We start from the raw sequence: 26,320 nt of genomic DNA, 5'->3' as shown, positions 1-26,320 counted from the left end.
GTGACCTTTTTGTAAATTTGTTGCTTTTTCTGACATTTTTATACGCTTTTTGTTGCATTTTTGTTGACATGAAGCCCTACAAAAGCCATCAAAAGCCATCATAGAATTTAGCAAATCAAGCAAAACAATGATTACATTTTTGTTTCACAGCCTGAATATTAAACTCTCTCTCTGCTTCTGGGGGAATTTCTGAGTCTCAGAGTCGGCAAATCTGCCCAAATTCTGCTTTGAATGTCAGGTAATTACAGTTTAAAAAACACTGTCCTGTGTTTTTGGTTTGGCGCACAACTAGGAGGGCCAAAAAGTATTGTGAACCCAAATTGATATACGGGCCAGATCTAAATCTGCAAGGGGCCGGATTTGGGCCCGCGGGCCTTGAGTTTGACACATGTGGTCTAACCCTTCACCATCATGACAAGGATACTGCTCTGTCTTCTGCTGGCTGTTGAGGTTGCTTAGGTTGGAGATCATTTTCTGCAGGCTGTTGGTCCACTGCTTGGCCTCCTCCTCTGAGCTGGCGATGAGGTCCAGGTTCTTGCGGCGGCTCTTGAACACAATAGAGAAGCAACGACACTCCACATGCTCCTCTGTGTACTTTTTCAGGCCCTCTGACTGACGGCCAACTCGCACTGCTGAGATGTCATTGAGTAAAACTGAAGACAGGAGAAGCAAATATTTTACACTTCCATTTAGTAAAGAGATTTCCTGTCATAGGACTCATACAATATGTCTAGTTGTGCTAAAAAGAAAGAGGCAATTTTCAGGCATCACAGAGCAGCCTGTTTTGGTAATCATAAACCTGCTGTTTGCAATTCACTGACATCACGTTACAGGCTTCTGGGAACTGAATTTACTGAGCCACTGATATGCAAAGGTGCTGGATGCACCTTTAAGGGTTGCATGTCATCACACACGGTGATAGAAATAAAGACATCACCGTACTGCAGTTATTAAAGCAGACTACGTGAGAAACGTTTATGGGACGTAATCCAATGTTACAACCAGAGCTATTCAACCACTCCTCCACACACTATAAAAGAAATTACTATCTTGAAAATCACACCCACAAAACACATCACTCCTATCATGAGCAATCAAGTTGCGTACCATAATACACAGGACTTTCAGACCGAAATAATCTTTTATATTTACTTTTTCTATGATCAGTCCTTCACTTTTATAATCCATGAAGGAAAAATCCATCTGATCTGAGAATAGATTAGATTTACTTGCATCAGCACTGGAGACCCAAATGTGTTGGATGTTGTTAGGTAATAACTTTAAGTCATAAGTACAGAAGAGGTGTGGAGTGTGTGTCCACCATAACACCATACAGATGCTTGCCAGAGGTTTTTCTGGCAGGTCTCAGACACAATCAGGTGGGGAGCTGGGACGGTAGCGTTGAACGAGGGTATGTGAAAATCCAAAAAACAGCTAAAACTATACTCCTGCTTTTTGAAATGTAGTTGTATTAATCCAAAAAACAGCCAAAACTATACTTCTGCTTTTGAAATGTATTAGCTCAAGAACAGTTGAGACTGTGCTTCTGCTTTCGACATGAGTTAACCCAAAAACAGCTAAAATATATTACTGCTCTTGAAACTATAATACTGCTTTTGATTTTGGTTTGTGAGTGTTGATTCGCTTCTAAAACTATATGATTGCTTATAAATATAATCATGCTAAACGTTGTGTTACTGATATTATTATAAACATGGTTAGAGACATCTTAGTGTGAATTACTGTGTGTAACTGCCCGTTTGACCCTGCAGCCGTAGAGAGGAAGTATTTGCAAGAGGCCTCAGGTGGATAAGTTGTATTGTGTAACTGTCTGCTTGAACATAGTGATGAACTGAGCCGTTAGATTGTATGTTAGATGGTAAATGCATATGCATATAGGAAATATCGTCACATGAGATGTTTTTACGTATGTCCAGCCTGATAGCTTCATTAAGATTGTATTGCCATGTAAGGTAAAATAAGATGGTAAAACACACCTCACTGTGATGGGGGGTTGAACCCCATGAAAATGTACATATAAATATTGATGCTTTGCCAACAAAAGCTCTTAGCCCTTGCCTTTTGACTCGTGGCTCTTGGCTCTCTCGACCTTCACCCTTGCTGTAGGGGCATCCTGTGTCTTGGAGCATTTTTGAGTGATTGAACTTAGTTCATTTTTCCATTTATTCAGTTTTTTTTTTCTGCTTATTTGTTTTTATTGTTAACTTTTTGCTTCAAATAAAATAAAACCACCTGTGTTCGTCTTGAGCAAGGGGACCCAAAAAACCTTGTAAGTCTTTTTGCCTTTTTTTTTTCTTTTTTTTCTCCTTGTCCTCCACTTCACCCGTGTGAGCGGGGAACACCCTGAAAGGGGAAGTGGGGACTCCTCTTTAACCGCGTGGTTTGCAGCAACCCTGGGAACCGATCTGACAAGCGGGCCTTTGATCCTCCAGCTGATTGGAAGCTTCTGGGTCCGAATGTGAGTAATCAATTGTAATTGTTTGGTTGTGAAGATCTTAACCATCAGCCCCGCTGACAGTATCTGTAATGGCTGTATGGCAGAATAGGGCTTAGAGGGCGAGGGTTATCGAGGGGGAGCAAAGGGGTTGGCTTTAAAAGAAAAAGCGATACTATGCTTCGATAACTGTCACATCGCTCCACAGTAGCACTCACATTTCTGGTTCGTCTTGAAGGGTTTCTTCGATTCGTACCACATGGTCTCGCAGTCCTCCATGAGTCTGTAGTAGCGGGTCTTCTTCCAGGACGAGGAGCGGACCTTGAGGAGGTCTCCCCCCTGCAGGAGGAACTGGAGGTCCGGATCACCCTCCATACCTGTGAAATCAAGGAGCAAAGCGTAGGCTAAGATTCAACAAATAAACATAACTTTTTTTTTTTTGCAAACTTACTAACCTTAAAGCCCATTTTACACCATTTCAGTTGTCTCAAACCTTAAGCTTAAACCCTGCCCTCTCCTGCATTACCTGCATCTTATCAGAATACTGCATGAAAAAAAAGAAGTGAACAGGCTATTCAAAAACCCAAGTAACAAATTGCTGGCTGATTAAAGCCCTTTACCATGCAAAGTATTATAGATTTACACATAGATCTATGAAAAGCATGTAGTCTGACCCAGGACAACACTTTGGTCTCCTGTGCTGAAGAAGATAGTTCAAATAACTGCAGTAACAGCTTACCTAAGATCTCTTGGTTTATTTGGATAACCTCCTGGTCATATTCCTTAGATCTGCTGAGTTTAGGCTGACTTCCCAGGCAATTCATTGTGCCCTGAGGTGCTGAAACGCTACCAGACTGTGTTCACAAGGCGTTGGGACCGACCAGTGTGTTGGAGGGCGTGTACCAGCCCCACTCAAAGTTCACTGTTCATCTCTTTTTTCCAGCTGAAAGCAAGCACGTGACGTTACTACGGCTAGCGACGTAACGTTACGTACAGCAGCAACAGGAGGTGGTTCAAATAAGTCCGGTGTATACTGCCTATGGTTTAGACCTATGCTTAATGTTGGTATATTCAAATAATTTCATAGGGTATTTATGGAAACGAGTTGACCAATTATGAAACAGTAATTAGACTCCGGCTAATCTTTGCTCTCAAGTACAACACTCACTTAACCTATAAAGAATAAAAAAACAGAAATGACAGTAAGAAACATATAAAATACTGTTAAGTATACGGTATAACACTGCACTAGAATTTACAAAAGACACCCAGATACCCTGTATTACCGCATTCAATGATATCCAGGCAGTGAAACCAATAAACAGACTTTCCATGTTAGTTCTATCTTACTTTAGCTGCTAGCTAATATAATCTCAATATGTCGCAAAGTTGATAAACTAACGTTACACGTATAAGTACCAGAAAGAACGACAACAAACGTTTAAAATGTTGCTATGTGAATATATATATTTATTAATTTATAACGTCTGGATTTTTTTTCATCTAGGCCTACATTTTAACAATGCAGAAATTAGTAGCTACTGTAAGATATGAAGTTCTAATAGTAGCCTGCATTTAGTATTGTATTTGTTGAGTCACGGGCTCCATCTAGTGGTGACATCGCGGTACTGTCAAGCGCTGTGATTTAACTGTTCAGGACGAGGCTATAGGCTACTCTTAAAAGATATTACATGCTGAAAAACAGGTCAACAACTACGTTGAATGCTGCGAGGAGAGAAATATGGGCCTACATGTGCATCTCGCTGACAGTGTTTGAAGTAGGGGTTTGTTCTTCTGTGGTAGAGGTTAGTTCGCTGTGTTTGTTTAACGTTTCTGTTTGCAGCAAGATAAAACAAGCCACACCTTTTGCCAAAGTATTAACGATCCTTAAAAAGAAAAGAAAATCTAGGCTAGGCTACAGGTGATCTTACGCGAATGCATTTCGTTTGATACAGTGGGCTATATATATATTCACAGTTAGTAAGAAAACTGATTGCAACAACTGGCCTAAAATGTAAGAAAAATGAGTAGAAGCCACTCTAGCCTGGAGGATTATTCAATGTTGGAAAGTCCTGGAACAAAAACAAATACAGAACAAGTGCATTTGCACAATTAGGCCTACTTAAAAAATCTGCCCTACCGTTGTTTTTCGTTTCGATCCCATTCGTTGCCATCCTTTCTGAATTGTATCTCCTTTTTTTCACGCAGTAAACTCTTGTTTTTACTGTTTTCACTTGATGTGCCGTTTCATCTAAAGTTGCTCCTGCTTTCCATGTGCGCAATTAGGTACGAAAACTGTGGCTCTGGGGTTGTTGGAACGAGTTGGAACAACAGAGCCAAAGGCGGCGACACAGGTGGGTTTCTCCTGGCGGTGTGAATGCTGCCAGCTCTCCTGACTCCCAACACCGGTTTGACAAGGCTGGCAGCACTGCTGATATCACAACAGGGTCGGTTACAACTTACACCATCTTTTGCCACCAGGCATGGGACTGCAACAATGACTTACATACAGCATTTAAAGCATGCCACATTAGTTGGTCTAGCACCTGCAGCCAAAATAAAATAACTTTAATCCATGCTTTTTTTTATAAAACACTTCCATGGCCAAGTCCTCAGTCAGGGGACCTTTACCTGAGCACCATAAGCCTCAATATACTGTAATCTTGAGGCTTTAATGTTATAAGTAATATTTATACAGTATGGGTATTTCAAATTGCTTCATGTCTGTATTTGACTTCTGCTAAAGCAGCTTTGGAAATTGAATTTGCATGCAAACACCAGTTCCTTATTTGAACACAAGGTAAACATATCAAGAAAGCTGAATAGCAGAGTTGGCTCTCCGCCCGGCTACATAGTTGACAGTGAGTTGGAGCATTTTGGTTACACTGAATGGGACAGATGAAGTTGTTTTGCTTTCCTTTTCATGTTCCGCTTAGCCTTGGCAGGATAATAGCACTGCGATCACTGGGGTGTTGGGGCTCTTGTGGCTCTCAGCACTTCCCTTTCAGGCCTGGCTTACCCTCAGCGCACTGTCAGCATCAGGATGACAGGGCTTTAATGAGCTTCCTGGCAAGGGCCGGCCACTAAACTTTTTACATTTTCCCCAGAGAAAAGAAACCGCTGGTTCAAGTCCCCGTACGGACCAAAGTACGGAATGTGGACTTGCAGCTTGAGAGGTGCCAGTTCACCTCCTGGGCACTGCCAAGGTGCTCTTGAGCAAGGCACTGAACCCCCAACTGCTCAGGGTGTTCCTCCAAGGAGCAGCCCCCTCACTTTAGACATCTCTCCATTAGTGTGTTTAGCATGTATAGGTTTGTAATGTGTAGTTGTAATTAAGGCCTGTGTTCAATGTGTGTGCAACTGTACTAACAGAGGGAAAATTGTGAATTTCCCCTCCGGGGATAAATAAAGGCATTCTTTTTCTTCTTCTTCTTCTTCTTCTTCTTCTTCTTCTTCTTCTTCTTCTTCTTCTTCTTCTTCTTCACATCTTCATCTGGGAGCTTCTCTGCTTCAAATGAGCCATTTCTTAAAGTACCTGGTGAGACAGGAGGGAGTTGCTTATTTACTTCCTCTGGTCAGATGTTTTGAACATTTCTTGTCTATTTCTTTTAGCCACTTAATTTGCTCAAAGCAAAACAAAACAAAATTCTCAACCATTAGCCATCCCTGGCCAGCTGCATGGCTGTATGTGAATTTGTAAAAATCAGTGAGTCCAGGAAAAGTCCTTCTGCAGCAACGGTTTATGTGTATCAGAGGAAAGCAATAGAATGCATCACATACAAGAACATTAAATGACTTCTCTTGTTGATCAAGTATGTGTCTTTGCTTAGTGTATGTGACTGATGAACAAGCATGAACAGGCCCCACTGTTTCCTACCATAGATAACATCCATAGTTCTGCTGCACTTCTGCTAAAACATCCTCATGTTTCACAAAAAGACAATATGTAAACAACTGATCTGCTGCAAATATTACAAATATTTACATACAATATTTAAATACATGAGTTATGAAGTGAGTGTTCAGCACAGTGCACTGTCCATTTGGTTTTCATGAAAATTTCTTGGCAAGTTCCAAAATCTAACATGGAGATTGAAAGATTAAAGCTGTCTGAAAATAAACCTTAAACATACAGTAATCTGTCAGCTATTTATTTGATAATATATAGACCAAGTAGCCTACAGTCAGTCAACAATTGACATATTGACAAACAGTATTGGTGCTTTTCTTGAACATTTCCATTTTCCATTTCATGCTACTTTATTTTTCCACTCCACTACATTTTAGAGCCTTATATGGTACTTTTGACTCCACTACATTCACTCACTGTTTTTAACAGCTATAGTTACTACTTCATTTTTTAAGCCTACGGTCAAACTGAAAAGGCTGAATGGCAGATGTGTTCATCTCGCTGTTACTGTACTGTACTGTCAATAGCCGGTACGTTGGGGTACAACCAATACACGTCACTACCCCAGAATGCATTGAGACATAAATAACCATGGTGGCCTATGAGGGAACAAATTTTCTGCATTTTTGAACAAAAAACAAACCATTTGGAGTGTTTTTGTATCACCTTTTTATAGATGACGCCCACGTTAATCTTATAAGGCCAACATGTCATACTAGTCGGGGTTCCTTTTAAGATGTTACATACACTACATAGGCTACATGACTTTATAAAAAAAAAATAATGAATTGTTATATAGGCCTATCAAACTACACAGCCGTTTAGGCTATAGCGCCACCTCGACCAGCTACAACATTTAAGTAGCCTAGGGCCTATCCAAAAAATATGACACAACCATAGAATGTAAAAAAAAAAAAAGAAATTCAGTCTATGGATACAACATTTACAGGGCCATTCTGCATAAATAATAACGTAGTAGGCCTACTTATACTTTTGTTACTTTGGTAAAAATTTGAAGGCAGGACTTAACTTTGAATGGTGTTCAGAATGTGTAGGCTACTGCTACTTTTACTTAAATAAATTATCAGAATACTTCTTTCACCTATTCTTGTGTTTTTTCCTAAAGGTCTTTCAAATGTCACTGTACACGACTAAGCAAAACAATTGTGCAATAAAAAAAAAAGTACAAAAGTCACACAATTAGAGGAGTTAGCGCGTGAATCACTTTTTAACTAAATGTAGGAAATATATGTTAGAGAAAAGGATCATGATGGAGGGAATGAGAAGAGCAGAATTGAGGGGAACAGGAATGTGGAGGAGGTGAACAAGGCAGGTGCGAAACTAGCTGGCAACTGTAGGTGAAATGTGACACCAGTAGTTGGCGGTAGTACAACGCAATGGATGCTAACGGCCGTTAAAATACACAGAGGAGGAAGAAGAAGAGGCGATAGCGCCCTCTATTGATTGCAACGTTACTCTGCACCCTTTTACAGGTACGGAGAGTATCTGTTGTCTGAAGACTAAAACAGTTCAACTAACCTGCATGCCATGTGGCCCATGAAGTACAGTCCAGTAGCGTATTACTGTGATCCACCTCAATGTGCTTTCTGATTTTACAGACATCTGACAGACTTTGCCACACTCAAGATGGCGATATCTCTATTCCTCCTCCTTCGAAATCGTACGTGATAGGATGCGTCAGTCGTGCGTAAGGTTGTGTTGACAGGAGCGGTAGGAGTTGTCAGCGGAACAGCAGCAAGCATCATCGGATCCGAATGGAGTAATTATAAAGACATTGTTACTGACAGCGTCTCTGTTGTTATTCAGAAACATTGATTACACCGTTCAAACAACGACACCATGGCAGACGACCAGTCCTCTCAATCCTGGTCAATCGACAGGGATGACTATGAACTCAATGAGGTGATAGGTGAGTAACGTTAGCTTAGCTTGCTAAAGTTAGCTTCCTAGCCTCCCCTGTCTCTACCGCGGTGTCGGCTGCTAACTGCCACTAGCCAACTAGTATTGCAAGTCTGTAGCTAGCTAGCTAACTAACAGAAGGCCAGTTCCAACCTAGCTAGCTAGCTAGCTACATGACCGGAAGGTTAACACTTCTGCAGAGTCCCTCTAGCTAGGTCAAATTAATTAATTAGGTTTCTGCTAGTTGGCGAGCTAAAGTGAGATGGCTCAGTCAGCATTAAGCTAACTAACGGCTAGCTAACGCAAGTTAGACCATAATGTTAGTGCGTAAAGATTCGTCAATTGCTGGAGAGGGTGGTGCTCTTCTCCCGAAGGTATGACACGGATTATAGTGAGTCATTCATACTTAAGTTCAGGTAACGTGACTGGTGACTTTGAACAAAAGCATTGGACTGATTGATGCTGCATATTAGCTACAGTATTGTATAATACTGTAAATTACCATAGTCCCAAATATTAGAAACTAGTTTCTACTCAAATTTAGCAGCTTAGTCATATTCTGACTTCTGTCTTCAAAAGCCAAAGGCTCTTTTGCTCCTACAGTGTGATGGTTTCACTCTTAATTTTGTTCTCAGGGAGCGGAGCCACTGCAGTTGTCCAGGCAGCGTACTGCAAGCCGAGAAAGGAGAAGGTGGCCATCAAACGCATCAACCTGGAAAAGTGTCAAACTAGCATGGATGAGCTCCTGGTAAGAAACTGTAGAAATTTGTCAGTATCTGCGTCCAGATGTTCTTTACGTCAGATTGCTGGGAGAGGTGTGGGCTGGTGAGGTCAGATCAGTCAAGAACCGATCAAAAGCTTGATACCACAACAACCAAAGTCAGTTTCCTACACACACTTCATCACTCTGTGACATAGATTATTACCACCAAGTTATCAGCTGGAATCTGCCAATTTCCTATAGTGACCCACCCACACACACAAGATAGTGGATAAATGATAAAATAATTTATGATAGGTAATATTTAACATTTTATTATTCACAAGTGATTTCATCAGATCTTCAGAAAGCCTGTGAATAGGATATAGATGCATTTGCAACAGAAGGTTTAAGCTTTGCAAGATTGCATTTTCAACACCCATAAAACTACATATAAGGTAAATCAGTCAGTGTTTTATGTGTTAAGCTTTTGTGATTCACCCATTTGATTGGCTGACAAACCAAAACTCTGGCTAATACTGTAAGGGTAGGTGATATTGATCAAATCTGACCAGGGTATATCTGATTTTATATTGCAATGCCAGTGTATATTGTGATGCAGTAATTCAGGGATTCTGCATCATTTGGGACACCTGATATAGAGCAACTAAGCTAATATAGCAGCTATCATACAAGACTTATTATGCTTCGGGGGAAACAAATACGCAAAGGCTGCATATTTAATGAGTGAGGGGATCGTTGTCCAGTAATTAAATGGAAAAGAAGATGCAGTGTGTCAGGATCTTTATATCGCACCATTTCTCCTGTGACCTTGTATCCTATATTTCCTTCTCTGTGTAGAAAGAGATCCAGGCTATGAGCCAGTGCCACCACCCGAACATCGTGTCTTATTATACCTCCTTTGTGGTGAAGGATGAACTGTGGCTGGTGATGAAGCTGCTCAGTGGTGGTAAGTGCTGTAATGTTTAAAGAAATGTCTGACTTGACTTGGCTAACTCTTATCTTCACGTTGACTTTGACTTAACTTTCTTTGTCATGCCTCCTTCTTTCTTTCTTTTTTTAAATAAACCTAGGATACAGTGTTTGATAGTTCATATAACAAATGTAAAAATTCAAAATGTATCCTGTTCAATACTTTCTTATTGCTCATTGTTTGTCAGTGCCAGTAGCAGTGGATCTTGCCCCTCTGCATGTATTTCCTCTTACTAGGCTTATGGTACATGAGACTACACTGATGTTATTTTCTCCACATGGCACACTTTTATTCAGCAGCTTTACTGCAATATGCTATATCACCTGATTGGGGTTGGAGGGACTGTGTTTAAAATCTTGGGCATCTCCTTTTATAGGTATAGGAGGTCTGATGTTGCTGTTGTCAGGCTGTTTTGTTGCGTTAGGAAGCAGGACACAGCTGTGTGTTTTGTATACAGTATCAACCACTATCCAATAATTACCATTCGGTGTGCCTTTTAACCACTTGCCAAACTGGAGAATCCTTTCATCATGTACTGTCAGCATGACAAGCCTCTGCCTCTCTCAGGCTCAGTGTTGGACATCATCAAGCACATCATCTCTCGTGGCGAGCACAAGAACGGAGTGTTGGACGAGGCTAGCATCGCCACCATCCTGAAAGAAGTCTTGGAGGGGCTGGAGTACCTTCACAAAAACGGGCAGATTCATCGGTGAGTCTGAATGATGCGTCACCAGGCTGCAGAGCAATGCCTTATTATCACTGTACACTGTGTTCCTGGTAGCCAGTACGTCCCATCATCACACTCTCTGGCACTGAGCCCTACATCTCTGCATATGCGCGTGTGGTTTGAACTAGACCTCACTCCTTCAATATTTAATACTGTGAAACTGCATAATAGAGGAGGTTTGTTTTCATTAAAGTTCCTCCCAGGAACAATGTGAACAATCACTGAGAAAAAAGTCCTTTTATATCCCCTCAGTGCCTTTTTTATATAACAAGTGTAACTGTTACAAATTAACAGGCTCATGTCTTTTATAAACAGGGATTTTTCTTTAATCACATTATTGTGGCTTTAAAAATTAGTTATTCTTTAAAAGAAATATATATATTTTTCGATGTACTACTACACTGTTAAGTCTAATAATTATTTGATTTGCTGATTAGGGCTGCAACTAATGATTATTTTTTATTGTCGATTAATTGATTAGTTGTTTGGTCTATAAAATGTCAGAAAGTCGTGAAAAATGTCAAGTAAAGTAGACGAGAGCAGGCGGCAGCAGCGGGGGGCGGTGACAAAAGTCCGCTCTTAAGTCGGACAGTTTTCCAGCTGATTCCAGCAGCATTCAGGCTAAACAGGAAGTGACACAAACACTGTGGTTCGATTCCGATTTAATAAAATGTTATCAGACCCATATATCAGCTCCTACACAGTCTCCAGTTGATTTTATTATGACCGAGTAGCTGTCAAAACTCTCTACATGTGATCTGTTGCTGTTTTTAATTAACAACATACTGTAGATGATCTGTAATCTGAACAGATTTAGTCTCTCTGACTTCTAAACATAACTATAAGCCTCACTACATGTGTTCTGTACAGAATAAGCTTTTAAATCAGACAAATCGCAGTTAAAATCCCTCCGATTAAAAATCAATAAAAAAAGTTTACATAAAACGTCATCATGTTAAGTTGATTCTGAACCAATCAGCTGTTCAATCAGATGAGAGGCCGGCGTTTCCCAGCATGCAGTGGGTCCACCTGCGTCCGCCTGGCTCTTGCAGTTGGTGAAAAGCAACTGCGCTACCTGCGTCTCAAAACTGCGGCTGCCTTGGTCTCGTGAGATTATCGTTGCCCACGTGTGCATGACGTCAGAGCAAGTCGGGATCAAGTCGGACACAAATCTAACCGGCATGCATTGGGCGGCGATCGCCGGTGATCGATTCTGCGCAGATCTGGCTCATCTCGACGAGCCTATTGTTTCCCAAAGCCCAAGATGGCATCCTCAAATGTCTTGTTTTGTCCACAACTCAAAGATATTCAGGTTAACCCACTCCTGTTCTTTGTGCATAGGTTGCACTTAATGTATGCAAACAGAAATCAGGTGGTTTAAAATGAGGCCGATCAAAGGTGCAGCTTTAACTTGTTTGTGCTCGAGAGTGAAGAGTGTTTGTTCATTTTGCAGAGTCAGTATGCACAGCCTCACCACTCCTCTGTTGGTGCACCCACTGACGTGACATCGTAATTGTTTGTCATGTTTTATTCCTCCTCCTTTTCATGCACAGGGATCTAAAAGCTGGAAATATTCTTCTTGGGGACGATGGCTCAGTGCAAATTGCCGGTACAGTGATTCTGCTTTCTCCGTTTCTATTCATTTTTTCAGCCTTTCTGCTTAGTTATTGTTTTACGTCTCTCTGACAACGCTTTCTGTTTAAATTTGTGTTTTCAAAATTCTGATACATTATCTAGCTTAGCAAACAAGGTCCACATTGTTTGCTGGAGATTAGTTTGTCTACATATTTAAATAGCTTTTCTCTCATTTCTTCTCCGACATACGTTCCAAATCACACACACTCCACAGACTTTGGTGTGAGTGCCTTTCTAGCAGCGGGAGGAGACATGACTAGGAACAAGGTTCGGAAGACATTTGTTGGGACGCCGTGCTGGATGGCGCCTGAGGTCATGGAGCAGGTACTGGCTTGTTTTAAAGAGGACTTCTTTTTCTTAGTCTGTTTTCTCTCAGTAATGCCTCAAAAGTCGTGATAAAAGGAAGACTGTTTTTAATCTGCAGGTCCGCGGCTATGACTTCAAAGCCGACATCTGGGGTTTTGGGATAACAGCCATTGAACTGGCCACTGGGGCTGCACCATATCACAAATACCCACCAATGAAGGTAACTGCGTGTGTGCCTACTCTTGCTTTGCAGCATGTCAGTAAGGCATCTCCTGTCTCTTTGGGTTACATTTGGCAAGCTACAGCTGTCTGCTTGATTACCTCTGATGTTATTTTTCTTTATTTCACCAGAAAAAAAATACTATTTTAAACAGCTCTAACAACAACATCTAAGACATTTTAAGGAGTTCTGTAGTCTGTTTCATTTGTTTCTTTCCAGTCAGTCTGCAAAGAGTGGTTAACAGTTGTTTTGATATCACTTTATTGACTGAAGCTGATCTTTGCATGTCTGTAGGTGCTGATGCTGACTTTGCAGAATGACCCACCCTGTCTGGAGACGGGCATCACAGACAAGGACATGGTGAAGAAGTATGGCAAGTCCTTCAGGAAGATGCTCTCCCTGTGTTTACAGAAAGATCCAGAAAAAAGGTCAGTTTAGTTCTCAAACCCTTTTGCCTCATGTCAGATTAAAGTTGTGCTTGTTTTTCTTTCCGCAGTTGTGTAATGAATATAATGAAGAGCCATGTGTCTCTTTCCTATTTAGGCCAACTGCAGCCGAGTTGCTGAAGCATAAATTCTTCACAAAAGCCAAAGTGAGCCGTCCATCACTGTTATTAAAATGAACTGAAATGGTTTGTTTTGTGTTTTAGATAGAATCTTTATAGATCCAGTGAGAAATGTTTGACTTTGTGTTACAGAACAACGAGTATTTGCAGGAGCGGCTTCTATACAAAGGTCCGACGATAACGGAGCGATCCAAAAAGGTTTGAAAGTCCATTATAAATACACTGTGAATGCACACTAGTTGAAGATTGAATGTCTATCTGTAACACTGTATTGCTCTGCACTGGTGTGCCGTCTTGTCTAGGGTGTGTCCCAGTTTCCAAACTTTCTGCCTAATGCATGCTGGCAAGGATTAACCAGAAAGACATGACGAATGTGTCAATATTTAGTGTTGCACCTTTCTTTCTTTTTTTTAATGCAGGTGCGTCGTGTACCCGGCTCGAGTGGCCGTCTCCACAAGACGGAGGACGGCGGTTGGGAGTGGAGCGACGATGAGCTGGACGAGGAGAGCGAGGAGGGCAAAGCTGCTGTGGCAGCTCTGCGGGTGAGACTGCATGCCAGTGTCTCCAAACAGTCAATTCAGTTGTTTCTCACTGCACACCGCATCCTTATGGCCAGCAGATGGTGCTGTTGGACTGTTAGCCTGAACATTTGTTAGCTAAGCTGGAGTGTGTTTTTGTTTAGGCCTCAATGTCAGTGTTGTTTAGGTAAAGCAACAAAAGATACACCAGATTTCAAGATCATGATCAGGAAAACATGACAATAACTAGACACCTGCTCAGACCACCTGTTCAAATTATTCTCCAACATGTGTTCACACTCAATATATGTCTTGGTGTTGGATTTTACGGTCTGCTATCTTAACTGTGATTTCAGTTAAAACCTGTGTTTAAAGTCCCCTTCCCTCAATCCTACCAACTTCATACATTTGGGAGATAAAAGGAGAATTGCATGTTTTTTAATCCTGACAATCTGTCATGTCCATTCTACAGTCCCCCAGGGTGAAGGACGGGTCCGAGAACATGGAGGTGAGTCCATTTGTAGTGGACATGACTTGACAATCTTGATTTATTGTAATGCCTTGACAGAGCGATCTGCATGACTGTCCTATGTGTGTCTTTGTGCTTTCCATTCATGTAAAACTGAAAACACACGCTGAATTATTTGCAATTGTGTCTCTTAGCTTTTCCCACCAACAGATGGCTCCACACAACATCTGCAGCCACCCGGTGCTGCACGTGAAAGCCAGACAGGAGAGGATGCTCCACCACAGGCTCCCACTCAGACAGCCAGCCCTTCACATGCACCCACTGCTCAGGTAGAAAAAAAAACATTGATACTTTAGGGCAGGTTCTATGAAAAAAACATAATGAACCAGTACCTCAGACTTAAAGGTCCAATGTGTGGGAATTTCTCCCATCTAGCGTTGAGATCATATATCGCAATCAGCTCTCTCGCACCACACGGTTCAAAGTACGTATTACAGCTACGGTAGCCTTCACGCTTTTGTCTGATGATGCTGGTCTCTTGCTCTTTTCAATATCCTTGTTTCTTTTTCTGGGCGAAGAAGAAGACTCCTGTTCCTGAAATTTGGGTTTTGAATATGTGTGGTCCTCCACGTTTCCTTCTTCAAACTTGCCGGGGCCGGGAAGCTACCATACCCATTAGCAGCATTAGCAGCACCTGCCAGTTTATCATGTGACAGCGAAAACGCGAAAGGCAACGCACTATGTCCTGTATGTCCCTTACCGGCTAACGTATTTCAAGATGGCGCATGAATATGGAGCGTCTACCCCAGTTCATGCAAACGCAAATGTAAAATTTCAAGCCAAAAGGAATTCTTGGAATTGATGGTGGAGTTAAGGACAAGTTTGTGAATGGTCAACACAGCTTTTGATAATGAACAACTAAACACGTTACACACTGGAACTTTAAAAAAAAAGTGTTGAAAAAGTTAGACCCATAGCACTACTGCTGCTGATTTCAGTATTGTCTTTACGGGTCCTTAATTAAAAATTTTTTTTACAAGATTTGTTAGATCTGTTCAGTAGGAAATGGACCCGTTTAACCAATCTTATTGTGTATAACTGGGCCTACTGCAAAGGCTATTCGGTAAGCCTTAAATGTTGTTTTAAAGTAGCTCTGTGGAGTTTTCTTGTATGATTTCTTTTCTCTTAAAACATTTGGAAAGCAAATTTTTCTTGAAAAGTTTGAAATCAGCTTTGTTTATGTCCATAATTGCTCGCTTGCGTACTCTTCTTCACTGCCTTTTTTTGGGGCATTAATATGTTACTTGGCACGTTACCGGCACCAACTGGCGATCAGCGAGAAACCCGCGGCAGGTTGTGAATCATGCATGTGCGTTCTTAGGCCGGTTACACACTGAATGCGTTGCGCGAGTGTGTCAGCTGCATGGCGTGTCCGTTTATATTTCGGCTCCCATGTTAACGTGTTAGAGCTTACACGCTGCCTGCGTGACACGCAAGTCTCAGGCGCTGCTCGAGCCGCGCCGAAAACACATGCCTGCTAGAAATAGAACAGATGCCTATTTTTCACACGACACGCAAGCGTGTTGGAAGCGTTTCCAGGCAAAATAGAATAGGAAAAGATGTCATTTTGACACAAATACATATTAATAAATGACCTTTTGATGTTTGAAAGTCTCTAGGTTTTGATATAAATGCAGATGTATAAATGTAATTTAAAAAAAAAAAATTCTAATATTGCACCTGTCAATACAAAACAAAATATTCTGTAGCCTATTTTGCAATCAATACTGCTGACGTTGTCTTTGCTGTAATCAAATCAGTATATATATTTATGTTTAACATGCTATTTCATCTTATCAATGGGAAACGTGTCCAGACAAGGCTAGCAGTAGCAGCACTGCGTCAGACACATTTCTGGTATGTAGAAAGATATAGAAAAATCCACGCAGCAGCCACGCAAAAGAAACGCCACGCTCACGCCACGCAGGCAGTGTGTAACCAGCCTTATGCATGTGCCATTACAAACAAAATGGTGATCCACTTGTAAAGGCGTGACTCCATAGTGCTACTTGTGGTTTAAAAAAAACAACTCCACAGTGCAGCTTCTGAAATCTCTACATACTGTGCTTTATCAAATAAGGGTTAATTTGTGAAGCCCTAATTCACTACTGCACTTACAAAAGGCATTACAGCCCCTTCATATTAAAATAATAGATGATAAATAAGCATGACAACTCGAGATCACCAATGGAAACAGCAGAAACCTCCAACCACAGCAATAATTAAAACTGCAAGCACCTCCCTGCAATTCGGAGCTACTGGCGGGACGTGACATGGCCGTCGCATTAACGTGCCCTCTCAGGGAGAGTAGGTAGGCCATGGGCAGCGTGAATGGGCAAAATGTTAATACTTAAAACAGAACGACCACCAATAGGGTCACTTTGGCAGCACATAAATCACCTGTAATCATCAGTGTATATCAAGTATTTTTAGTTCCTTGTTGTGCATTCTATCCAGAAGTGCTGGACAGAAAATACTTAACTGTTGTGTTGTTGCAGGATCCAGCTGCAGCCAATGCCAGTGTTCCCATCAGCCTCGTGCTGAGACTGAGGAACCCCAAGAAGGAACTCAACGACATCCGATTTGAGTTCATGTCCGGCAGAGGTAGGGTGCATCTGCTAGCTTTTTCCTCTTTTTTTATTTTTTTTTTATTTTCTTTTTTTTATCATTTTCTAAGAGGCTCCTGTCTCAAGTCTAAGTCTTTGGTTTGTCATCTCCGTGTCTGCCCTCAGATTCTGCTGATGGAGTTTCTCAGGAGTTGGTCTCAGCAGGACTGGTTGATGGGAGGGACTTAGTCATTGGTAAGTTTAAGAAATAGCACTGTATGATATGAGATATTATCAGTGTCAAGTCCGTTCACTTGAAACTTGCTTGACATATGTAATCAATCACAGTTAACAAACGTTTTTGCCCGCAGCTTCATGTCATTGTTTTTGCCACCTTAATGTACTTCTGGATTTAGTTTTCTGACATCCTAGCATCCAATGCAGAGTTTATGATGTTCGTTGTGATAGATTACTTATCTCTGTTAACATGTTAAGTGTATGTGATAAGTAGTAAATGCGCTGGCACCGTGTGAGCTGAATACTGCTGGTTAATGATTTCATAGTGTGCATACTGATCATGATGGAAAAGTCTTGTCATCTGTTGTTGCATTAGCTGGTCATCTGACATGGTCCTCTCATTTCCTTTCATCATCTTTAGTCGCTGCCAATCTGCAGAAGATTGTTGATGATCCTCATAGTAACAAAAATGTGACTTTTAAATTGGTAAGTACACCGACTGAAACATTTATGAAAATATAAAACAAATTTCTTATTCGGGGGGGATATCAAGGCCTTGAAAGTTTCTGAATAGACATAAATGGACATGGGTTATGAAAGTGCTTGTATTTATATATATTATTTTTTTACTTATGTTAGTAAATGGGCTATAAATGGTGCTGCTGCGTTGGAAAAGGCATGAGACCACATTAGTCTGCCGTCACTGTAACAGCACAGTGAGAAGCCTCTCACTCGTTTGTAATTGTTGTCTGTGAGCATCTCTAAAGGCTGCTAGTTGTCATTATAAAAATTCTCAGTGTTTTGTAACAGAAATAAACCTTAATCTGTGTTTAAAAAGTTGCCCATGTTTAATGTTGGGTCCTTGGAGTTGAGGAAATTGGGCCTAGAAAGTCCTTGAAAAGTCCTAGAATTTGATGTTTAAGAGGGTGTGGGAACCCTTTATTTATACCCTGTAATTATAGAGTGGTCCAGACCTACTCTATCTGTAAAGTGTCCTGAGATAACTTCTGTTATGATTTGACACTATAAGTAAAATTGAACTGTATATATTTCTACAGGTTTCCTTGTGATCAATTATTGTTTTCATAGATTTAAAGAGTACAGTCTATGATGTTGTTTCTTCTCTTGCAGGCATCTGGCGTGGAGGAGTCTGAAATTCCTGATGATGTTAAACTCATTGGATTTGCGCAGCTCAGCATCAGTTAAGTCAAGAAGAGCCATCAACAGAGGACAGAAACAAATGGTATTGCACAGCTGCATCGTAGTCAATTCCAAGAAACCACAGCTGCCAAAGAGAGGAGGAGGAGACAGGAAGCTGGCAGGAGTGTGACGCTACTGCAGGATGCATGAGGACCACATTGAGAAGGCTCAGTTCATTACAGGAATCACACTTGAAACGTTTACAGTGCGCTTATACAGTAAATGGGAGAAGAGATGCAATCAACTATATCAACTCCTAATTTCTTTTCTTTCTTCCTCTTCATACATAAGCACAATCCAAACCATCTCCTGCCAGTACTGGAAGTGATTGCCTTTTTCTTTTTTCTTCTTTTTATTTTCTTTTTTTTTAAATCAACTGTGCCACAAAACTCACAAGAGTGTATTGCCACCTTTATATGGCACTTTATGCTACACTGAAATTGAAAAGTGTATATTCAGCCTTAGTTAGACTATAGATTTAACCAGTGTGTTCGGTGAAAACTCGAGTCTATCTGTGATTATTAGGTGTATTTAATGTACGCCTATTTAAGAAGTGTAAGAAAATCTCCAGTAACACTGATACAAATAACTTAGAAACACACTGTAGCATAGTTTTAGTTTTGTAATCCTGTAAATTCAGATGGATTTGTATGTAGGATATAAGAAAATTACCAGATTCCTCCTGTATAAGGCAGCCCAAGGTGTGTGGGGTGTGGTGGTTTTGTCAAAACACAACACAACCAAAGAGTTTAGGCTCTGGCTGCACAGCTGAAACTATTCAAATATACACAAATCAACTAACTGCTCTGTCCCATAACTGCAGTTACAACACTTTGTCAGATGGCGTATTCAAAGACAGGATTATTTTCACAGACTGAGACCTGCCTAACATTCTTGTACTATGCAATATGTGTTTTCTTTTTACCATGTATGACCACTGGTTGCTAATATTTCTCTTTGGTTGAATAAATCCACTTTTTGTGCTTGTTCCTCGCTAGGAGTTCATGAAGTCAACCAGCCAAACAGGCAGTTTTAGGAATCTGCAGTGAGAATTTAAGTGAATTGCATTTTTCTTTGTCCTTGTGTAGAGGGGTCATTAAGCCTGTTTACAATTCCTGATCTTACAGCTGGGAAGAATCCTGAATGCTGGCTGCTGAGCGTGTCGAGTCTGGAGCTGCTCGTGTTACAGGCTGTCTGACAATGAACTTCTGTGAAGGTGTGCAGTGCATGCCCAAAAACTGAAAATGTTCAACCACAGTGGAATAAAGTTTAAAGGGGCTGTTCACCCAAATTGCAAGATCCTGATAAAATGGAGGTGAATGGAATGTTGATCGTAGCCATGCTAGTGGCCAGACCGAAATAACTTTTTACTTCTTATTTAAAATGTTAAACTATTGGATGGATTTCCATGCAATTTGCAACCTCTATTAAATGGCCCTAAGGTTGAGTTCTACTCACTTTAGTGATTCCTTGAGTTTTCCTTTGGCACCACCAGCAGGTCAACCTTTCAATTTGGCTTTTGACAAATTACCTACAAAACTTAAACCATTTTCATTGGCCTCAGCTGAACTTTGGGTTTACTGCTAATTAGCCAATGTTAGCATACTAACGCACTAAACTAAGATTGTGAACATTATATCTGCTAAACATCAGCATGTTGTCATTGTGAACGTTGTTCATTGCATGTTGAGCATTAGCCTTTAGTTCAATGGTACAGCCTCACAGAGCTGCTAAGCACGGCTTTAAACTTTTGTTCAAGGCTGTGAGCACCACAAACTAAATTCCATTTACCTGCGTTGTTTTGAGGGGCAGCAGGAATCTTAAGATAGATCTCTCAAAACCTCAACAAATAAAACCCAAACTATATGCATGTCCGGATGCCACTAGAGGTAAATTGTTCATATATTGGGTGAAGTAACCCTTTAAACGTCTCCAGAGGCCAGGTATTACTTTAATTTTTTGTCACTAGGCAAATTATTTTGACAGTAATGCAGTCTCTTTGCTTTATAAACACTCACCAACAGATCACTGTCGTCACTCCCTGTTTAGCTGTATGGTTGTTTTGTACCACGTGCAAAGGGCTGCGAAATAGCTCCTAGTTAGGTACCGATGTAAATGGTGTATGTAAAGATGTTGTAAATGTACGTATGATGGCAACTCCATGCACTGTCACACAAACGTCATGAGGTATGTAACGATGTAGATGCATTGACCGTTTAAGTGTACATGTCATTTAAAAGGAACATTTTACTTGTAAATATGGATTAAGGCAGATCGATACTCATGTTCAGTACACAGGGTTGAATTTGTTTTGTAGTGTTTTCCATTGTTTGCCTTTGTCAGAGCATCACTAATCATGCAAAAATGATTTGTTCAATTGGCACCTTATTGATATGTTAACATGTGTATTTTTGGAATTACATGGAGCTTGTTGTCGCACGCTCATGAGCTTTGGTGTCATGACTTGCAGTTTTCTCACCAAAACCTGTCCCGGGCTAACGGATCAAATGTAATTTTAATAAGACGGGCGGGCACAGGTTACACTTCTTTTTCCTGTGTGTATGTGTGATTTTGGTGATAAAATGATTGATCATCAAAGGCTTTGAGCTGAAGGTCACTTAGGTTTTTTTTTTCTTCATTTCTTTCCCTTTTTATTGTTTACTCATCAGAAAACCATCGTTCTGCCTCTTTAGGATTCACTGAATGATTAGTATTAATTTAATCATTTAATCAAATTTTCTTTTTTTACAGATCATTATCATTATATATTTTTAAAATATCATTGATTATGAAAATGTGTACACCAACAAATGCATAATTTGAAGTGGAATATTTGTGATGACATACAAGAGATTCCTTGACATGTATAGATTATTGGAAAATGTCACATGCACATGATTTTAGTAGCTGAATAAAGTCACATGATGGAATTAAAAGAGTGAGGACCATGTTTAATTGAAATATGATTTCTTAAAGCTCAGTTTCTGTTATTTTTTTGCTTTAACAGGTCAACCATTTAGACCTGAAATAGTTACTGACTAAAGCCAGAGGGTTAAATATTTATTTTGACCTGGGCTCCATTTAGAAAAGTCTCCCTGAGTTAGTTTCACACATACTCACTGCTGTCTGAAAATGGTGGATTTTGGAGAGATTCTGACAACTATCGGCGACTTTGGTTTCTTCCAGAAGCTCATCCTTTTTGGGTTGACTTTACCAAATGTCTTACTGCCTGTTTTCTTTTGTAGTTTTCTTTTTATCCAGTCAGATCCGGAGCGACACTGTAACACAGACTGGATCCTTCAGGCCGACTCTAACCTGACCACAGATGATCAGCTGAACCTGACTCTGCCCCGGGAGGAGGACGGGACCTTCAGCAGGTGTCAGATGTTTGTCCCTGTGGACTGGGACGTTGGTGACATCAGGGAGTTTGGACTCAATGAGACCACAGGGTGCCAGAACGGATGGGTGTACTACAACACACTGTATGAGGCCACCATAGTCACTGATGTAAGTGAAGATGCGTGATTTGTGGTTTCTTCTTTGTTATCACCTGTGCTGTACTGATTTTGACTGTTTTGCAGTTCGATCTCGTCTGTGACAAGTCCAACATGGCTAATGTTGTGCAAACAATCTTCATGTCTGGTCTACTTGCTGGTTCATTCATCTTTGGACCTACAGCTGAATCGTAAGCCACTTGAAAAAGATATACAGTATGTGCAAAGTGTATGGAAACCTAAACCTTTCAACCCTTCATTCGACGGACACCCACTCTCTAAACTTTAGGTACGGCCGCAGGAGAACCACCCAGTTACCAGCTGTCCTCTTGCTAATATTCGTCATAGTTGCTGGTGTGTCTCCAAATATCTACGTTTACATAGTGTCGCAGTTTATAGTTGGAGCTGCACTCGGAGGATATAGAATTAACTCCACCGTTTTAGGTATGACTTCTTTTTATCTAACCAACATTGCTTTGATTTATTATCAATATCCCAAGCATGGCATTGTCCTGTTCTTTAATTGATTCTAGCTCTGCGGTGATTTTGGTGTTTAAATTCTGTTTGTAGCTACAGAGTGGATTGGGGTCTCCAAAAGGTCCTTTGCCTCCTGTATGAGCCAGATGTTTGCAGCTCTTGGACAGTGTGCCATGGCTGTTCTGGTCTATGCTATCCGTGACTGGAGAATAGCACAGTTTGTCATTGCAGGAGCACAGGCCTTTGTATTGTTGTACATATGGTAAGTGATGTTTAATACTTTATTATTTTAAATGTTTGCTCAGTGCTGTATTTAGACATAACACACTTCCTGATCATAGCTACAGTACAAAGGCCAAACCCAGTTTAGCTTAACAGCTCTCGTATTACTTCACGTACTGAGATAATGCAAAACAAGTGTGTTTAGGTAGATTGCTGTGTAATTAACCTGATTGGTAGATCAGTGTCTGAATTAGACTCTGAATACGTTTATGAGACTGAAATAGTTTGTGAGTGACTCAAAAATTTGGATTGCGATTAATCTTTTCAGGTGGATTCCTGAATCTGCAAGGTGGTTGCTTGGGCAGGGCAGAACCAAAGAAGCGTATAAATTGATACGTAGAGTTGCAGCACTCAATAAAAAAGAAATCCCAGAGAATCTACTGAACGAGGTAGGTCAGCTTTAATTGGAATGACATTTGATCTTGAGACTTCAGTGATCCCTCAGAAAAACAAGACTTAAACGTTTACAGCCCTGCTAGGACCTCTGTTGTGGCTGTACTTAGGCACAATGGTGCTTTTTAACAGGTGTCATGTTTAAAGGAACAGTTTACCCCCAAAATCAAAAATACATATTTTTCCTCTGACATGTAGTGCTTTTTATCAGTCTACATTGTTTTAGTGCGAGTCGCCCTGTGTTGGGAGATATCGGCCGTAGAGATGTCTGCTTTCTCTCCAATATAATGGAACTAGATGGCACTAGTGCTCAAAGCGCCAAAGAAATAAGTTTGAAAAACTCAACAGCAATGTCTCTTTCCAGAAAACATGACCCGGTTACTCATGATAATCCACAGACCTGATTGTGAGCAGTTTTATGTAGCAACTATGTTCTTTCAACTTGCAACTATGATGATTTCCTGCATGTCTTCCCCCTCTCTCCCCCCTTTCTCACCTAGCTGTCCTGTCAATTAAAGGTGGAAAAGCCCCAAAAAAATAATCTTTAAAGGAACACGCCGACTTATTGGGAATTTAGCTTATTCACCATAACCCCCAGAGTAAGACAAGTCGATACATACCCTTCTCATCTCCGTGCGTGCTGTAACACTGCCTGATGGCTCCAGCATTAGCTTAGCCTAGCACAGATCCTGCAGGTAACTGGTTCCAACTAGCCTACTGCTCCGAATTGTGACAAAAGTGACAAAATAACACCAACATGTTCCTATTTACATGTTGTGATTTGTAGAAGTCTGGCGTGTACAAAAAAAAACAACGTAACATGAGACACAGCCATCTTCTAACAGTAAACAAACCGGGAACTATATTCTCAGACAGGCTTGCTGCGAGCATATCACTCCGCCCAAGTACTATATTCTTCCGCTTGAGAATATAGTTCCCGGTTTGTTTACAGTTAGAAGACGGCTGTGTCTCATGTTACGTTGTTTTTTGTACACGCTGTGACTCGATAAATCACAACATGTAAATAGGAACATGTTGCCGTTATTTTGTCACTTATTCTGAGCAGTAGGATTGCTGGAACCATTCACCTGCATGTTCTGTGCTGGCCTGATACCGCTGGAGCCGTCAGACAGCATTACATTACACACAGAGATGAGAAGGGTATGTATCGACTTGTCTAACTCTGGGGGTTACGGTGAATAAGCTCAATTCCCAATAAGTCGGTGTGTTCCTTTAAGAAAATAAAATTAAATAAAAAATAATGTTAAAGGTCCCATGATATGGTGATCTTTGGATGCTTTTATATAGACCTTAGTGGTCCCCTTATACTGTTGGCGGGTGTAGTTCGGTAGAAAGAAAACAGTTCCTACAGTAAATGAAACTGCTGTGTTTTACTCTGTAATAATGTTACATTTGCCCTTCAGGTAACTGGGGAACGACAAGTTGAAAGTGGAGGAATCAAAGCCATTTTTACCTCAACAGTCCTGATGAAATATTTATTCATTATATCCTTTGCTTGGTAAGTTAGGCACATTTTGGAATGCAGTTTTTGATCCAATTAAATTGTTGTATCATGTTGTTGTGTTCTTGTGATTGGAAGGTTTTCATTCAATCTCGGCTACTTCTGCCTCATTCTGAATGTGGGCAAGTTTGGTCTGAACATCTTCCTGGTTCAGTTCCTGTTTGGGATTTCTGAAGTACCAGCACATCTCCTCTGTATCTGGGTTCTGGAGTTGATAGGGAGAAGGAAATCCCTGATGTCAACCCTCCTGGCAGGCAGTTTGGTTTGCCTCTTAACCCTGGCTTTCCCTCAAGGTAAATTTCCTGTCCTTCACATTCAGTGCATGAAGATACATCCATCAACTGTCAGTGGTGTAATGCCCTTGAATTAATTCCAGACAGCGCTGTTGTTATCACAGCCCTTGTTACCACTGGAAAGTTCTTTTTGAACTGGGCCGGTTCAGTATGTATGATCTACATTCAGGAGTTGTTTCCCACTTCTGTCAGGTACGCAAAATAAGAGTATACAAAATATGTAATTACAGATATTCTACATAAAGTATATATTTGAAAGTGAACTCCACTTTTTCAGGCAAACAGCTGTTGGCTTGGGCTCCATAGTCTATAGAGCAGCAGGCATGCTGTCTCCATTGCTCAACCTGTTGGCCATATACCACTGGTCCATACCCATCGTAGTCTTCAGCAGCCTTACACTGATCAGTGGAGCTCTTGTCTTCCTGCTTCCTGAGACCAGGAGAAAAGAGCTTCCTGATTCAACTAATGAAACTGAGGGCATCAGGTAAGAAAGCTGCCTGATTTACTGAGGAATTGTGGCAATATTGGCTTTTATTGGGGTTCAGTTGCAGGCTAGTCTCATTTTGCCAGACTCATCCACACGCTGCGGAGCAGAGGAGGGTCTGGCTAGTCCACACAGCATTCTGGGATGGATGAAAAACGTGCTCTGGTTTATTGGCATTTCTTTAAACCAATCCCAATCGTCTTGGGCGGCGCTAAACTCCACACGGAGCCGCTGCAAAATAGTCGTGCGAGAGAAAACACTCAGACAGATAGTCTGGCTAGCTGTCTCAATTTACCATGCAGAGATCTGAAGAGCAGTCAACCATAGTCCTCATAACTCCACCGGAGTTTAAAATTCCAACACAAAGAAAGCAGAAGGAAACTAAGCACCGGAGCAATCCCGGAATTGGAACGTGAAGGATATAGACTAGTTACAGGCCAACCAGGGGCATACATCCACATTAGAACTGCATTTGACAAGCTTGCCTCTCCGCAACATGTTAAATCTAGTTTGTTTTATCCATACAGAAACCAAAATGCAAAAATTACAATTTGTTGACAATTTGCAACTCGTCGTTTTTCTTCCAGTTTTATTGAAAAGCCATACATAAACACACTGGTAGTGAATAATATGAAGATAAAATATTTTTTACAAAAAAGTTAAACAGGTGAAGATCAGAATTATTTCTCTTAACGTTGTCTTCCTTTTCATTCTAGGAAGAAGACAGGAAATGACTCCAACATGGTCGAACACAGCAGCAGAAAATCCACTAAACTCTAGCTGGAATACCGTATTCTTCTATTACAGAATGTTTTTGTTGTGTTTATTTCTATCTGGATGGTATTTTGACTTCATTGTTACTGAGTCGTCCAGTGTGTTTGCTCATGTACTGACCTAATCTATGTCTTCTTTA

The 26,320-nt window shown here is 40.8% G+C and overlaps 3 protein-coding genes and 1 long non-coding RNA gene across 7 annotated transcripts in view; 3 read left to right on the top strand and 1 right to left on the bottom strand.

Annotated features, from left to right (window-relative positions):
* The window catches only part of LOC114564790 (1-phosphatidylinositol 4,5-bisphosphate phosphodiesterase delta-1), a 14,778-nt gene extending 6,551 nt beyond the window's left edge, over nt 1-8,227 (bottom strand). The window contains exons 1-5 of one of the 3 annotated variants that reach the window (XM_028592351.1): nt 7,905-8,227; nt 4,596-5,990; nt 3,195-3,398; nt 2,674-2,832; nt 425-653 (exon numbers count right to left, since the gene is read on the bottom strand). In XM_028592351.1, coding sequence (XP_028448152.1) covers nt 425-653; nt 2,674-2,832; nt 3,195-3,279 — 473 coding nt within the window. In that variant the 5' untranslated portion in view covers nt 3,280-3,398; nt 4,596-5,990; nt 7,905-8,227. The remainder of the gene's footprint in view (nt 1-424; nt 654-2,673; nt 2,833-3,194; nt 3,399-4,595; nt 5,991-7,904) is intronic. The other 2 variants (XM_028592350.1, XM_028592352.1) reach the window with 2 other exon arrangements.
* On the top strand, nt 4,060-5,889 carry LOC114564792 (uncharacterized). Its single transcript, XR_003693839.1, has 3 exons — nt 4,060-4,260; nt 4,742-4,809; nt 5,563-5,889. It is a non-coding gene; the product is annotated as an uncharacterized LOC114564792 (long non-coding RNA).
* On the top strand, nt 7,821-21,398 carry oxsr1a (oxidative stress responsive kinase 1a). Of its 2 annotated transcripts, XM_028592354.1 has the most exons (18): nt 7,821-7,858; nt 7,985-8,295; nt 8,921-9,033; nt 9,847-9,955; nt 10,547-10,688; nt 12,260-12,315; nt 12,556-12,665; nt 12,766-12,867; nt 13,162-13,295; nt 13,411-13,459; nt 13,565-13,630; nt 13,852-13,974; nt 14,423-14,458; nt 14,614-14,748; nt 16,978-17,083; nt 17,212-17,280; nt 17,684-17,748; nt 18,394-21,398. In XM_028592354.1, exons 2-18 carry the CDS (start codon nt 8,226-8,228, stop codon nt 18,466-18,468), a joined length of 1,560 nt encoding a protein of 519 aa, XP_028448155.1. In that variant the 5' UTR covers nt 7,821-7,858; nt 7,985-8,225; the 3' UTR covers nt 18,469-21,398. The 2 variants fall into 2 exon arrangements, with proteins under 2 accessions (XP_028448155.1, XP_028448154.1); XM_028592353.1 differs by lacking the exon at nt 7,821-7,858 and having other exon boundaries at nt 7,868-8,295.
* Nucleotides 20,645-26,320, top strand: LOC114565996 (solute carrier family 22 member 13). Its single transcript, XM_028594336.1, has 11 exons — nt 20,645-20,649; nt 21,708-21,969; nt 22,044-22,147; nt 22,246-22,400; nt 22,527-22,695; nt 22,984-23,104; nt 24,533-24,627; nt 24,709-24,923; nt 25,007-25,115; nt 25,201-25,407; nt 26,124-26,320. The coding sequence occupies exons 1-11, from the start codon at nt 20,645-20,647 to the stop codon at nt 26,185-26,187; spliced, it is 1,506 nt and encodes a 501-aa protein (XP_028450137.1). The 3' UTR covers nt 26,188-26,320.

The sequence above is a fragment of the Perca flavescens genome, chromosome 12 (genome assembly GCF_004354835.1).
Source record: "Perca flavescens isolate YP-PL-M2 chromosome 12, PFLA_1.0, whole genome shotgun sequence".
In the NCBI taxonomy this organism is placed as follows: Eukaryota; Metazoa; Chordata; class Actinopteri; order Perciformes; family Percidae; genus Perca; species Perca flavescens.
The sequence above is the reverse complement of the archived record's forward strand: the minus strand, read 5'-3'. Positions and strand labels throughout refer to the sequence as shown.

Coding starts and splice junctions, on each gene's coding strand:
- LOC114565996 (XM_028594336.1), top strand. Junction 21,970..22,043: donor AGGCCACCATAGTCACTGAT/GTAAGTGAAGAT, acceptor ACTGTTTTGCAG/TTCGATCTCGTCTGTGACAA. Junction 22,401..22,526: donor AATTAACTCCACCGTTTTAG/GTATGACTTCTT, acceptor TTCTGTTTGTAG/CTACAGAGTGGATTGGGGTC.
- oxsr1a (XM_028592354.1), top strand. CDS start 8,226: ATGGCAGACGACCAGTCCTCTCAATCCTGGTCAATCGACAGGGATGAC. Junction 12,316..12,555: donor TGGCTCAGTGCAAATTGCCG/GTACAGTGATTC, acceptor CACACTCCACAG/ACTTTGGTGTGAGTGCCTTT. Junction 17,084..17,211: donor TGAGTTCATGTCCGGCAGAG/GTAGGGTGCATC, acceptor GTCTGCCCTCAG/ATTCTGCTGATGGAGTTTCT.